Below are 13,541 nucleotides of genomic sequence, written 5' to 3' on the forward strand. Positions count from 1 at the left end.
GAAACTTTACCACCGCCCACGCCCTCCACCTGTAACAAGAACAAAAACATTCTCAGTGCAAGCAGTAAGGTAAATACTATAGAAATGATACATCATCAAACGATCAAACCGAATCATTAAACAAAAAACAACAAAGTAAATATTTAATCAACTACCTCTGTATCCACCGGTCCTGCCACCTGGCACGCCCCTGCCCCGCCCTCTACCACCTCCGTCGTGGCATCTTCCTCTTCCACGTCCTATCACAGGTGGTTTCCTGTCTGAAACGCAATGAACATAAATAACAGGAGTCATAATTACATTAACTTTGCGTCGAAATTAAAGAAAGATTTGATTATACCTGCACGACTCTTTTCGTCTTGAACCTTATCAATAACCTGGTTATTAAAATAACACACATAAAAAGAGATTACATATTTGTGCATAAATGTATGCAAAATACCATGTACATGATTAACATTTACATGATAGCATAATCCAACCGACTTACCTCATCCGGAACTCTAAGATACTTGATTGTATTACCACGAATGTAACATTCAGGCATTCGCCAAAACTTCAAGCCGTCCTACACAAATAATCATTATAAAACTGAGACTGAAACTGAAATCAAGGTTTAAATTTCAAAAACAAGATTATATATTGCTAATACTAACCATTGAGGTGCATATAACTTCACGGAGATGAATGTTCATCAATGTGTCACAGTTAACCAAATGGCCATTGTATGTCTCCCCATTTTTCAATTCAACTAGCTGTCAAACTCACAAGTAAACTAACATAAACTTCAACTCATACCAAAGTAGATATAGAATTCAAACAACTGATATTTGCCTGCAAAGTTACATCATGAGTCAACTCATACAGTGGTTATTCATGGTCCAGTTCAGCCAGTTTTGACATAATTTTGGGCTGAACCGGAGATTTTAAAGAAAACGAGACGTTTTATCTTTTGAATGTTAAAAGTGAAAAAATAAATTAATAGAATGAAATCGGTAAGGTGGAAAATATATACATTTTTTATATATTATAATTAAAAATACTAATACATACGTATAATAATTCGTTATATTCCTATATATGAAAAAAAGAAGTATTTTGTTTTTATAAAAAACATATAGATTGAAAAAAATATTGCTTTTTTATTTTATAATATTTCAACAGGTTTGGTATACCCGTCCGTTTAGAGCATGCGGAGTGGACCCGTGAAGAAGTCAGGGAAATGTGATAAAACAGAGCCGGCGGGGAATACCATCCCCGGGTTTCTCTTAAAATCGGGGATTAATCCACGGTTTTCCCTGGATGTGTTTGTGTGACGATGGACTCACTACGACGGTCATTTGAGCGTTAACTTTTTTTTTATAAAAGAATCAACCTTATATATCACTAAAATTTTTCAATTTTTTCACTTGTTTATACTTTCTCAAGTCTCAACTCTCAACTCTCTACCATTATAAATCAAAAACTTATTCACAACCTTCGAACGAATCTCATCGAGCATTTGGAGATTTATAGCAGTTGAACCGTTATATTTTTATTGTAGCTTTATTTTTATTTTTTATTTTAATTTCTAAATTATTGATCATTTATTTTTTATTTTACATATTGTTTTGATATTAATTTGATTAAAAAATAATATACATATATATATATATATATATGTGTGTGTTTTAAACATAATCAAAACTGAGAAAATAGAAACAAAATAGGACGACGCTATGCAGTTTCCGTTTAGGATAAAATGGAAAGAAGCTAGGAGAAAGTAAAAAAAACTGATGTGACGCTGACATGACATGTAGAAAAATAGGTTGACTCATTGTGCTCTTACAAATCTTGGAACCCGATTTTCTAAACCGTAAGCCGAACATTGAAGCCCCGTTTTCCAAGTTCAGTGGGTTTCAACGGTTTTTGATCATCCATGAATAACATAACGCATAATCATAAATTCAGAATTTGGTGGGATCAAACATATATAAATCGAATTAATCAGTGAGTGAGAAGATCATATCATAGGATGGCCCATTGTTGTCCTTAGTAGAGATAGAGGAAGCTGAAAATATTAATCAACCACAATAATTAATTATTAAAAGTTTACATGCAATTTAAGAATAAAACTCGATTCAAACGTACCATTCTCTTGATCAGGGTTTACAGTATAATAACAATAACCTGCGACCAATGCGGATTCTTTATGTAAGTCTTGAAGTTCGAGCGTATGATCCAAGTATAAATGGGTCCACCGTCCACCGACCTTGGTTAAAAATATTTCAATATTAGTAAATTCAAAAAATAAAAAAGTAGTTATGAAAAAAGAATAAAACAAAAAGATCTTTTAATAGTCCTAGGATAATACCAAGATTAGTTGCCGACCACTTACGTGTCCTGGAGTCTCAATCTCAATTGTATTATCTACACAACTATTTCCAATATAATAGTAGTTTTTTAAAGGAGTTAATAATAAAATATTTAACTTAAATAGCTAGAAAATATGACATGGAGAATGAAGCCAAGAGTTTGGTTTGAGGTTATAGGTTTGATCCTGACTTTGGAGGGTGTTATCAAAAGTTATGTGGGTTTCCTTCGAAACTATGTGTTGTGCGGGCGGTTCATGCATTAATGTAAAAGCTTTTCGTAGGAGGGTTGAAAGTTAATTTTACGAATACTTATTAAGTTTTGTTTTAGTCTTGTGGTTTGGCTTAAACGGTCATTTTAATTTAATTTTTTCACCTACAACGCATATGTAGTTTGCAATTTTTATTTTTTGAAATTTTAGTCTATAATAATAATAATAAATGCATAGCTAGTATTAAATAAAAATAATTAAAGAATTAATATGCACCATCTATCTATACTCTATAGTTTAAAACCGATAGGCATATAAAATGTTTTTATTAATTAATATAATAGAGCAAGCATTTTCTTTATTTGTTATGGTTATGTTTAATTTTTCTGTTTATTATATTTATAAACACTTGTACCGGAAAAGTTTTGTACATAAAACGAAATAACTAAAATACCTTTCATGTGAACATAAATAATGAATAACGTTTCCATGATCAATGTCTCATAGAATTTTTTTTGGATTAACGTGGGAATTTAGGCCGAACAACATAGACTTAAATAGAATTTAACTCAAATGTTTCTATAGCATTGTTTATTTTAGTTTTATCACTTGCTATTTTCTTAGGGGGTTGGGGTGGTTCCACACCCATCACTTGTAACACCCAATGGGGATGTGCCACCTCACATCATCACTTTCCATTACTATTGATGGAATTTTAGTGGGTGGTGGTAGTGTGATGGTGTGATGGGTCAAAAATTTCGGAAATGGAGCATGCACGCAAGGCCGACGGTGAAAAATCTCGGGGCTCACCACGTGATGGTCATCACGGCCGGACCACCATCATGCGTGATGGGGGGACTGGCGACGGTGTTCCTTTGCCTATAACGCGTGATGGGGTGGCCATCACGGATCACTTGTCCCCCCTTAAAGTAGACAACTTTTCGATTCTACATATCATCCATGGCATTAAGTATGATATTTGATTATTTAATCATCGAGTTAATTACATAACATGCAAATAACCTTAGTTAATGTCATGATTGACCATGAATCGTCAACCAACCTTCTACACACATGAAGCTAGCAAAAACAAGGTCACAATCAATGCCAAGATAGAACCGTACATCCATCGTAGATGTCTATGTACTCATTTAAAGCCAATATCCGTAAAAGAAAAAATGTTTATTTACACATTTTTAAAACTAAAAATGACACACAGTTATAATCCACTAACCTCACATATTTTAAAAAGTCACATGTATAATTCGTTTGGTTAGGTTAATTTGGTTACGCCAAAACATCAAAATCGCTCATGACTTGACCAAACACGTTTGATAACTTGATTTAATTAAGTAGGTTAACTCGGTTATGCTTCGGTTAACCGGTTATTTGCTAATCCTTACAAACATATAGATGAAAAAAGTGAAGGACTATTATTGTAATTCCCACACCAACTTTCACCAAACCTTCCACCCACCGCCGTCCGATGGCGATCGCCGCCGCCGCACGCAGCCGTAAACCACCAAACAGAAGATCGGAAACCACCATCCAAAAGATTTACAAAAACCCAAAAACCCATTTCGCATTTGCTCTGCTTATCGCCGATGCCGTACTTACAACACTCATCATCGCCTATGTTCCATGTAAGCAATTTATCTCATCACAAACTTATTCAATTTAAGCAATTAAATACTTATAAGTTGTTCCAATGCTTCAATTTGGATTGATTGTAGATACAAAGATTGATTGGGATGCTTACATGTCACAGGTAAAAGATCAATTTAAACTAATTTAAAATTTTTAAAAAATTACCAATTTTTTTAAAGTAATTAATTTATTCAGTATTAAAAATTGAACAGGTTGATGGGTTTATTGAAGGAGAAAGAGATTACAGCAATCTTAAAGGTGATACAGGACCGTTGGTTTATCCAGCAGGGTTTCTGTATATATACTCTGCAATACAATATGTTACCGGAGGCAATGTCTATCCTGCCCAGGTCTATTTTTTCACATTTTACGGTTGATTGCTTACCCGTAAACATATGATGAACTTGTCCTCAAAACAATATGTACCATGATATGTCAACTGTCAAGTATTTATATGCTCGAGCCAAGGTTGGGTCGGCTCGTTAGACTTGTTTAGCTGACTCGTATGGATTAAAGCCCAAATTTTGATATATATAAATTATTACTCAAAAAGTATAAGCAACATTATAATAAATGTAAATTATAAATTATGTGTATGTTAAAAAAATATTCTTTTCTTTTTTATATACATCAATATGTGTAAAGTTATAAAATTATTTTTTGTTAAATTAAACGGGCTGGCTCGAGCTTTTTACGAGTTGAGCCCGAACTCAACATGTCAGCACGTTAAGATAAACGATCCTTGCTGGGAGCGTGAGCCCAACTTGGCTTAGCTTGTTTACACCTCTAGGTGTAGCATGTTGAATTAAATTGAGGGTACACATGATAATTTTCTAAATCTTTTAAGAAAATGTAAATCGGTTCTGGGATGACTGTCTATTTACTGGTATTTTAGAACTGCAAGTGTACTTGATTTTTTGTGATTATAAAGCTATATAGATCTTTTAAACATTTTCTTATGAACTCTTGCTGTTCTATTTGACAATTTGATACTCGCTGATTGTATTTCTTGTTATTTCAGATCCTCTTTGGCTTTCTATACATTGTGAATCTTGGAATAGTGCTATTCATCTACGTGAAGACTGATGTGGTATGAACATTTTCTGTTTATTGACAAATTGTGCATATGATAAGAATAAAAACAAATCAATGTGCATTTAATAGTTACTCTAGAATTTTAATTTTAATATGTAGCAGCTACCTTGGTGGGCCCTTACCTTGCTTTCTTTATCCAAAAGATTGCATTCAATCTTTGTTCTTCGCCTCTTCAACGACTGTTTTGCTATGACTCTTCTTCACGCCTCATTGGTTCCACTTCTTTATCACAAATGGCATCTAAGCTTAATTATTTTCAGGTTTTTGTATTTTATTATCCATTCAAAAATATTTTTAAATGCTACTTTTTCGAATTAATACGCATTCAACTCGGTTTTGCAGTGCAGCCGTTTCGGTCAAGATGAATGTGTTACTTTATTCTCCGCCGTTGCTCCTTCTTATGGTTAAGGTACACGAAACGATTATGTATACATTTTATTTCTTTATTTATTTACTCAAGCTATCGTTAATTTGTTTTAGTTTATTATTTTTAATGCAGGCCATGAATTTTATCGGGGTGATATCGGCTTTAACTGGTGCAGCATTAGTTCAGGTGCTTATTTTTTACTCATTTTTTCATGTTAAATGTTTTTTTTTGTTTTTCATTTGAATACTTTATTTCATGTAACGGGTCAAAATGTGTCCAACATATTTTTTTTTCTTTTATAAATAGTTAGTGTGTGTGTGTGTCAAATATGATTACAAAAACTAAATTTTCACAACATTGATCTAGTATTTTGCATAGATTATTTTGGTAGAGTGTATGCAACTATGCCTTTTAAATTACATTTGGTCAAATTTGATCCATTTGACTTATCTCCCTTATAATAGTCTTTTAGTTTGACCCATTTGACCTCTTTGAGATAAATTTTAACCCAAATCAAACTATGAGTGTGCATGGGTCAGTTTTCGGATTTCTAAAAATCATTCAGTTTTGGTTTTGCATTTGGGTTTGAAGTTTTTGGTCCCCAAAAGCTCTAAAATTATGCATTTGGGGCTGAAACTTTGGGTGTTTAAAGTATTTGTGATTATTGATTATTACACATTTGGGTTTAAAATATTTGGGTTACACCATTTAGTATTTCCTATAAATTACTTAATATTCAAAAATAAAAATGATTATCTATAAAAGTAATAAAAAAAGTCGGTTTTTTCGGGTTCGGTTAAGTTTTTTCGGTTATTGGTACATGCAAAACAAACCAGAATTTGGTTTTGAGAATACATAAAACCAGACCGTCGGTTTCAGGTTGGGTTCGGTTATGTCTGTTTTTGGTTACGAGCCGGTTATGTCGGTGTCATAACCTCTAAATCAAACCTTTTATAAAATAATGCGCCAAAATCGCCAACTCTAATTTTACGTGATAATATTCTGGAATTATGTAGATTCTGGTGGGTTTACCATTTTTGCTTTCATATCCAATTGAATATATATCTAAAGCCTTCAATCTTGGGCGAGTATTCATCCACTTCTGGTATCCTTCTAACCCCATAAATTTGCAATATTATGAAACCCAAACTGGATTTTCTTAATTTATTTACTAAATTTTATTATTGTTCCGTTTTATCAGGTCTGTTAACTTCAAATTTGTCCCGGAGCCTGTTTTTGTGTCTAAGGCGTTTGCTATTATCTTACTAGTTCTTCATCTAGGGCTTCTTATGATTTTTGCGCATTATAGATGGTGCAAGTAAGTATTAGATTTTATGCAATTAATGAGTACTAAAACATCATATGAATGCGCGTTTTAAATTAATAAAATTTTGTAGGCATGAGGGAGGATTAGTGTCTTTCTTGCATTCTAGATTTGTTCAGTTGCAGCTCAAAACCAGCACCGGAGTAAAGATTATTAAAAAAGAGCGTAAGTATACCGTATTTTGATTTCGTGTCATGTTTTATTGGTTGTGGAAATTTGCTAATAACAATTGTTGGTTGATTATATAGATATTGTTACAACCATGTTTACTGGCAATTTTATTGGCATCGTGTGTTCTCGGTCTTTGCATTACCAATTTTACTCTTGGTAAGTGTGTTCTTTTCTTTTTTTTTCTGCTTCAATGTAGTACATTTAATTTTGTTTGTACAAATTATACGGTTTCTTATTATATGATTTATTAAATGAGGCGATTTTGAGTTATGCTATATCTCTAACGGGTTAGTGGGTTAAGCTAAAAGATCTAATTTTTTTTTGAAATGAGTCACATGGGTCGAGATGGTCAAATAGGTTGAAAGTCAACCGATGCGTGCTCAAATGCATAAAGACCTCTTAAAGTTATTTATGTAATAATATAGTTTCCATAAATATAGACTAGTTAGTTATTTACCACATTATATGTTTGTATTGTAAACTTTTTAAAAATAGATAAAAGTGAATTTGTTTTATGCAGGTATTTCTATAGCTTACCGTATCTTTTATGGAGAACACCTTTCCCGACGGCTGTCAGGTATGTTATTGTCAGCCAACCATCAAAGTTCCATCACTTACCCATAAATTCTCATTTAAGACTCAAACGGGACTTGTTTTATATTATGGTTTTGCAGGCTGCTGTTGTTCGCAGGGGTGGAGTTCTGTTGGAATGTTTTTCCATCTACTGTCTACTCATCCATTTTGCTTCTTTGTGTACATGTAATCATCTTGTGGGGCCTGTGGAGGGCCCCTCCTGAGTATCCGTACGAAAATGATCAATCGCAAGCGGAAGTGAAAGCCAAATGACCGCTAAATCTTGTTTTTGTTTGCTATTATGTTGTTTGGATTATTAAATTTTGACTTGTAACAGTTGAAACATGATTGCATAACCAAAAAACATGTGATACACCAAATATACAACAGTTAGCATATGGCCTCTATTATGTCCTTTGACATCATGTTCCAATAATATATTATACATGGCTATGTGAATAATCATATAGCCATCTTATAAGATATATTGAAACCCAAGATGGAAGAGATTACACATGGCTATATGTTTGTATTTTGCATAGTAGTGTAACTTTCTATACGTAAAAAAGTATGCTTTTGAAGTAAATCACAAAGAAATACTTCAAAAGCTTCCATTGTGTACCAATTGTCCTTGTAGCACTCATTAGTTTGCTCAGGTATCATCTTCATATGTAGAGTTGACTAACAATCTACACATACGTTGCATCGTTGTATCTTAGGGGACTTCATCATGCACGCAAATCACGCAAGTTAGAAACACCAAAGTGGGTAAAATTGCGTTATGAAATGAGATTACTTGCCTTTAAGCACAAGTTGTAGTAATGTGGCTTTGACACATGCAAAAAACAATCTTAAAAGAAATTTAGTAAACAAAATGGCATCCAAGAGTCTGCAACAAATATACTGAGACATGGTTAAACTGGAATACGTCCGATGGTGGGATCTTCAAACATTGACAAAAGAAATGCAAATTCCATTGGCAACACTTAGCGTGTGTTACGTCCTCACTAACTTGTATACCAGGAAAATGTAAATGAAAATGAAAATGAAACAACTGCACAAGATCATGATCATCTCAAATTCGAGAACAACGACTTCATATGGTGAGATCACATCTTAAATGTTTTGTTTGATCCATTTTACGACGTTTGTCAAAAGATTGAACTGAAAGAGATCTTTGAAAACCATTTAGATATAATAACATGTTAAACTTTAAAAGTTGACTAAACAGCAGTTAACTTTTAAGGTAGCATTGAGTTCATTGAAACCATTAAACTGAAACTCTGCATTGCACTTTAATATAATCCACAATATATTGGATTAATACGAAACATTATCCAGAACAAACTCACATGTTCATTAGTTCATATAAAACTCAACCACAGTCTACAACTATGAAAGTATCATTTTAAAAGCAAGTTGTAAAAAAAAAAAATCAAAACTTCACAACCTCATCTTATTTATGAGTCACTGACCATATGTGAAGATCCACTAAACACTCCATCTCCTAAGTTGTTTATGCAAGGCACACCACAACTCGAGACAAGAGCGGTTTTACCACGAACACGCCTTCGGGTCCCATCTTCCAACCCGCCCCTCCGTTTTTTTGGGGTCAGAAATCCATTGGCAAGAGCTTCCACTGCTTTGGTGGTCAACACACGGCTTCTTCTACTCTGCCTTTGACCATTGGTTCCAGCACTCAACAACTCAGTCTGGTTATTCGTGGTTGTTTCGGTTAAATCAGATTGTTTATCACCATCCGTATCTGGGCCCGCTCGAGGGTTGTTCGAGTCCATCACTATCCTTGTACGCTTCTTCTCATCGTCATCACTCGCGCTGTTAATCGTTATACTATTAACCTGTTGACGTTTTGTTTTGTGCTTGAAAACCAACTTCAGTTTCCTTACTGGTTCAGGATTGTTCATTTCACAGACAGTTGAATCTTTATCTTCCGCATCTTCATTTTGAGATTCTTCTGTTGTGTCATGTTCGGTTTCTTCAGAAACACTAGTCGATGCTTGCATATCAGCAGGTTCAGAAACAACTGTAACGGGCCTGACCAAACTGGTATCCACGATTGTGTACTTCATCAAATCTTGTTCATCATCTGGTCGTTGTTTCACACGCGGATCCACCAACTGGTCCGGGAGAGGTTGGTCTTCAAGAAGGTGCGGTTCAGCAGCCACTTTATTCAACACATCAGTCATCGAGTCAAAATATTGACTTCCTTTCTCCAAACTCCTAGAAAACTTAGTTACACCAGGTGCAAGAAACACTAAAGGATTTTTTGAGTTATGAAAAATGTAGCTTTTAGGCTGCTCAGAGTGCCATCCTCGTTCTAAAAGACGAGGCCACACGACTTCCCAAAAGAGGTGGTGTAATCGGGCTTTGCTTAGCCCGATTATGTCCTTCAAACTATCAACAATTTGTTCGGTTTTAAGAGACGCTTGTGTGGATTGAAGTTTTTTGTTTCTTAATGTCCTTCTGGTTTTGCTAATAAGATCATGTTTTCCTTTGCCCATGGCTATGGACTCTATTAAAAGATTCATGCCCACAGTATCACGTAAAGCGAATACATATTTCTCAAATGAAAGTTTTCCCTCATCAAAAGCTCTAACAACCTGAAAAATTTTTTATTTCAATTTAAAAAATCAGATTTTTGTAAACCGTCGGGGGTGGCGCAGTGGCAAGCGTTTGGTTCATTCCTCTAGTAGAGGCCTGATTAGTAGGGTAGGGCCGCAGGGGTGGGCTCGGGAGTTTTCGAGTGATAGATTCTCATGGTTGAAAGATTTAAAAAACACATTCAAGACAAGTGATCATGCTTAGGGGGTGTTAAATGAGTCGTGTTCTTGGCTTGGCGGGTTGACAAGAATACAACACGAACATGAAAATCGTGTCAGACATATGAACCCGAACATCAGTCCACGACATGGATACTCGCAGGTTGACATGAACACGACCCATTTAACCTGATTTTTTTATGTTTTATTTTTTTCACATATTTAATACTATAAAATTACAACTTAACAACTTAAACAAATATATACAAATGTATATAAAACAATTACTTTTAAGCTATAAAATCTTATGCCAATTTCTCTTTCATTTTTTAACTTTTGGCATAAAATACCCAACCAATTTGATTATTACACAAAACACGTTTTAAATATACAAAAAAAAACTTCAAAGAGTCAACCTGCAAACCAGCCAGGTTAACACAAACATGACCCGTTACCTAACAGGTTCACCGTTCAACCCACCCGTTTATACTAAACCCAAACCCGCGAATCTGTAAAGTAATAACAAAACAAACTAGCCTCTGCAATCTGTTATGCAGAGTGTGTATTAAAAATTATAAGTACCTGTGTCAAACTATTTTTGCATTCATCTGTGACTTTAGGAAGCAACCGAGATAAAAGCTCGTGTCGTCTCCACCCACAGAAAATCCGTTTTCCAGGTATGGGCTTACGCCCTCGTTTCTTTTTATACACCGACCATTTTTGGTGCTCGCTGCTTCTATAAAACTTCCCATAATAATACGACATCACATTTGGCATTCCTTTGTTCCCCACAAACTTGTTTACAACGCGAAAGTTCTTGCCAAATACATATAAACCAAGAACAAAACCATCGTGTTCAATCGCGCTCCAAGGTTTTTCATTTAACGAACAAGGAACCGGTGCCATGTTTACAGGAATTGAAACGTCATTTTTTGTTATTAAAGATGGGATTTGTGCCTGATATTCATCCCCAATCCGGGTCGTCTTTTTGGCTCGCCAAAAATGTTACTATCCGCAGCATACGGTTCAGAATGGAGCCACTCGACACGTTTATCGTCGTCTTCCTTATGTTTATCCATCTGTCCACAACTAAACATAAAAAGAAAGGATGTTGTGACTTGTGAGCTACAAGTTTCAATCAGTAATATACGAGATGCTGTACTTAAAAAATAAACCAACAGAAACAATATAGTTTCTTGATCATATAAACACCCGATTACCGAATACTTTCTATCTTGAAAAGGGTATCTTTGTTCGTAACAATCCCAAATTGAACAGAAACTAAAATCAATGAATGCTACATCATAAACTATTAGATCAAACCTATATATGTATATATATCTATATCTATATGATCAGAAAGAACCCAATTTATGAACACAACCCAAAAGCTAGTGATTAAACTTGAATGTAACGAATCCCACGTGCAGACACAAAGTAAAACAAAATTCAAACGATATGATAACTGTTTAAAGATTAATAATAATAATAATAATAATAATAATAATAATAATAATAATAATAATTCATTTGGTAATCAAAGTATCAAACACATATAGAAAGGAAAAAGGCAAGGATATACCTTTGGAGACTGAGCGAAGACGAAGAAAGAAAATGAAAATAAAATGTTGGGTGCTTATACTGCTTATTACTGCTTTGGTTGCTTATAATACGCGAACTTATATTCGACTCGATGTTACGATTTGGTCAGTGTTAATGTTATTATATATATGTGGCACTCATAGGATCAACCACACGTCTCGCCAAGACTTTATATAATTGGATTAGGATTAAGATGTTATTTCTTGACTATCTTCGCTTTCTTTTCATAATGCTAAGACGTGGTTTAACGTGCAAGAGTTAGTTATCGCGGTATTATAATTTGTGATTGGTAGTTAGTGTGGTAGGCCCATTAATAATCTGTGTTCATGACGTTATGCACGTGGCTCTTGGTCTCCACATCGTGTAGTTTGTGTGAGGTGGTGTAGTATTTATAGCGCTAGCCTAATGAACAATATATTAAATACAAAATAAATTTTAAATAAAGAGTATTTAGATAGTGTTTTGTATGCATGAATAGTATACAAAATGAAATAAATCATTGAGAGAGAATAAGAAAAAAAAGAGTGTTTCGTTCGTCAATAATATAGAATAAATCTATATACAAGAAATCACATTCTTTATTAAAAGTATTTATATCCACCATTTTTTTTCATCTTGCTTTCTCTCTACCATCGTCACCATCCCGCCACAACCACTAAACAACAGTCATCATCACAATTATCGTCGTTACCATCACCACCGTCATGATTAGGTATAAATCTTTCATAAAACTAAATCACTAATAAAAAATCGTTCAGAAACAAACATAATATATTATTCTTAAATATGTTACAATTTTTTTATTCTTTAAAAGTAAGCTTGGATTAAGAAGGTAAAATGGTATTTTAGGAAAAAATTCTATTTATTATTATTTTGGCTTACCCTTTCTTTTCTTTTCTTTTTTTTCATTTATATTTATTATCATATGGGAACGGATGGCTTTCTTCATTTTGATGATTATGTCTTTATTTTGTTTTAGGTGGCATACTTATTTGAATTTTCAAATTGCAAAAATGAGGCGTTATTATATATGCAAACAATTATTTTAAAATAACGATAGTTGTTATTGATAGACCATGATCGTCGTGACGGCTAAAAAGTAAAGTTCAATACCGTAGTTTAATTCCTTTTTCCTATTTGTGAACTTGCTGATTTATATTTTTCACATTTAATATTGCAAAGACATGGTGGTGATATTGATAAATAGTGTCGGCATTGCGAAGGCAAGGTCGTGCTTTCTTTAAAATCATATCGGCCGAATTGCGTTCTTGGTTTGCCCGGTGGTGCTCTTTGCAATCTTGTCAGTCCTACCATGCTCTTGTATTCTCACGGTCACGCCGATTTGTGTGGTTTATGTTTGTTGTGGCACTGTTTGATGGATTTCTGACCATACTTGATGGATTTCTTGAAGTAGCATGA

At 34.0% G+C, this 13,541-nt stretch overlaps 3 protein-coding genes across 3 annotated transcripts; 1 reads left to right on the top strand and 2 right to left on the bottom strand.

Moving 5' to 3' along the window:
- Positions 1 to 6: 6 nt before the first annotated feature.
- LOC143564211 (sm-like protein LSM4) lies at positions 7 to 3,693 on the bottom strand. Its single transcript, XM_077051560.1, has 8 exons — positions 3,627 to 3,693; positions 2,378 to 2,409; positions 2,010 to 2,050; positions 657 to 756; positions 491 to 568; positions 341 to 377; positions 156 to 260; positions 7 to 29 (listed from the first exon to the last, which is right to left on the bottom strand). The coding sequence occupies exons 1-8, from the start codon at positions 3,691 to 3,693 to the stop codon at positions 7 to 9; spliced, it is 483 nt and encodes a 160-aa protein (XP_076907675.1).
- Positions 3,694 to 4,020: 327 nt separating this feature from the next.
- On the top strand, positions 4,021 to 8,139 carry LOC143564203 (dol-P-Man:Man(5)GlcNAc(2)-PP-Dol alpha-1,3-mannosyltransferase-like). Its single transcript, XM_077051554.1, has 13 exons — positions 4,021 to 4,206; positions 4,297 to 4,331; positions 4,423 to 4,560; positions 5,232 to 5,300; positions 5,408 to 5,565; positions 5,648 to 5,714; positions 5,805 to 5,858; positions 6,689 to 6,777; positions 6,874 to 6,990; positions 7,070 to 7,161; positions 7,245 to 7,323; positions 7,688 to 7,744; positions 7,842 to 8,139. The coding sequence occupies exons 1-13, from the start codon at positions 4,050 to 4,052 to the stop codon at positions 8,011 to 8,013; spliced, it is 1,284 nt and encodes a 427-aa protein (XP_076907669.1). The 5' UTR covers positions 4,021 to 4,049; the 3' UTR covers positions 8,014 to 8,139.
- Positions 8,140 to 8,892: 753 nt separating this feature from the next.
- LOC143564205 (uncharacterized) lies at positions 8,893 to 11,434 on the bottom strand. Its single transcript, XM_077051555.1, has 2 exons — positions 11,103 to 11,434; positions 8,893 to 10,361 (listed from the first exon to the last, which is right to left on the bottom strand). Exons 1-2 carry the CDS (start codon positions 11,424 to 11,426, stop codon positions 9,201 to 9,203), a joined length of 1,485 nt encoding a protein of 494 aa, XP_076907670.1. The 5' UTR covers positions 11,427 to 11,434; the 3' UTR covers positions 8,893 to 9,200.
- Positions 11,435 to 13,541: the final 2,107 nt, after the last annotated feature.

Source organism: Bidens hawaiensis, unplaced genomic scaffold (genome assembly GCF_021521415.1).
Source record: "Bidens hawaiensis isolate Kalapana, Puna unplaced genomic scaffold, B.hawaiensis_p1.1 tig00021834_1, whole genome shotgun sequence".
Taxonomy (NCBI): Eukaryota; Viridiplantae; Streptophyta; class Magnoliopsida; order Asterales; family Asteraceae; genus Bidens; species Bidens hawaiensis.

What these genes read in the sequence shown, in the direction of transcription:
- LOC143564211 (XM_077051560.1), bottom strand. Translation starts at nt 3,693, where the DNA reads ATGGATGTACGGTTCTATCTTGGCATTGATTGTGACCTTGTTTTTGCT. An exon ending in TAGCTTCATGTGTGTAGAAG is followed by an intron (nt 2,410 to 3,626) that starts GTTGGTTGACGA and finishes ATAGTTGTGTAG; the next exon opens with ATAATACAATTGAGATTGAG. An exon ending in AGACGAAAAGAGTCGTGCAG is followed by an intron (nt 261 to 340) that starts GTATAATCAAAT and finishes ATTGCGTTTCAG; the next exon opens with ACAGGAAACCACCTGTGATA.
- LOC143564203 (XM_077051554.1), top strand. Translation starts at nt 4,050, where the DNA reads ATGGCGATCGCCGCCGCCGCACGCAGCCGTAAACCACCAAACAGAAGA. An exon ending in TCTACGTGAAGACTGATGTG is followed by an intron (nt 5,301 to 5,407) that starts GTATGAACATTT and finishes AATATGTAGCAG; the next exon opens with CTACCTTGGTGGGCCCTTAC. An exon ending in CTGGTGCAGCATTAGTTCAG is followed by an intron (nt 5,859 to 6,688) that starts GTGCTTATTTTT and finishes GGAATTATGTAG; the next exon opens with ATTCTGGTGGGTTTACCATT.
- LOC143564205 (XM_077051555.1), bottom strand. Translation starts at nt 11,426, where the DNA reads ATGGCACCGGTTCCTTGTTCGTTAAATGAAAAACCTTGGAGCGCGATT. An exon ending in GCAAAAATAGTTTGACACAG is followed by an intron (nt 10,362 to 11,102) that starts GTACTTATAATT and finishes AAAATTTTTCAG; the next exon opens with GTTGTTAGAGCTTTTGATGA.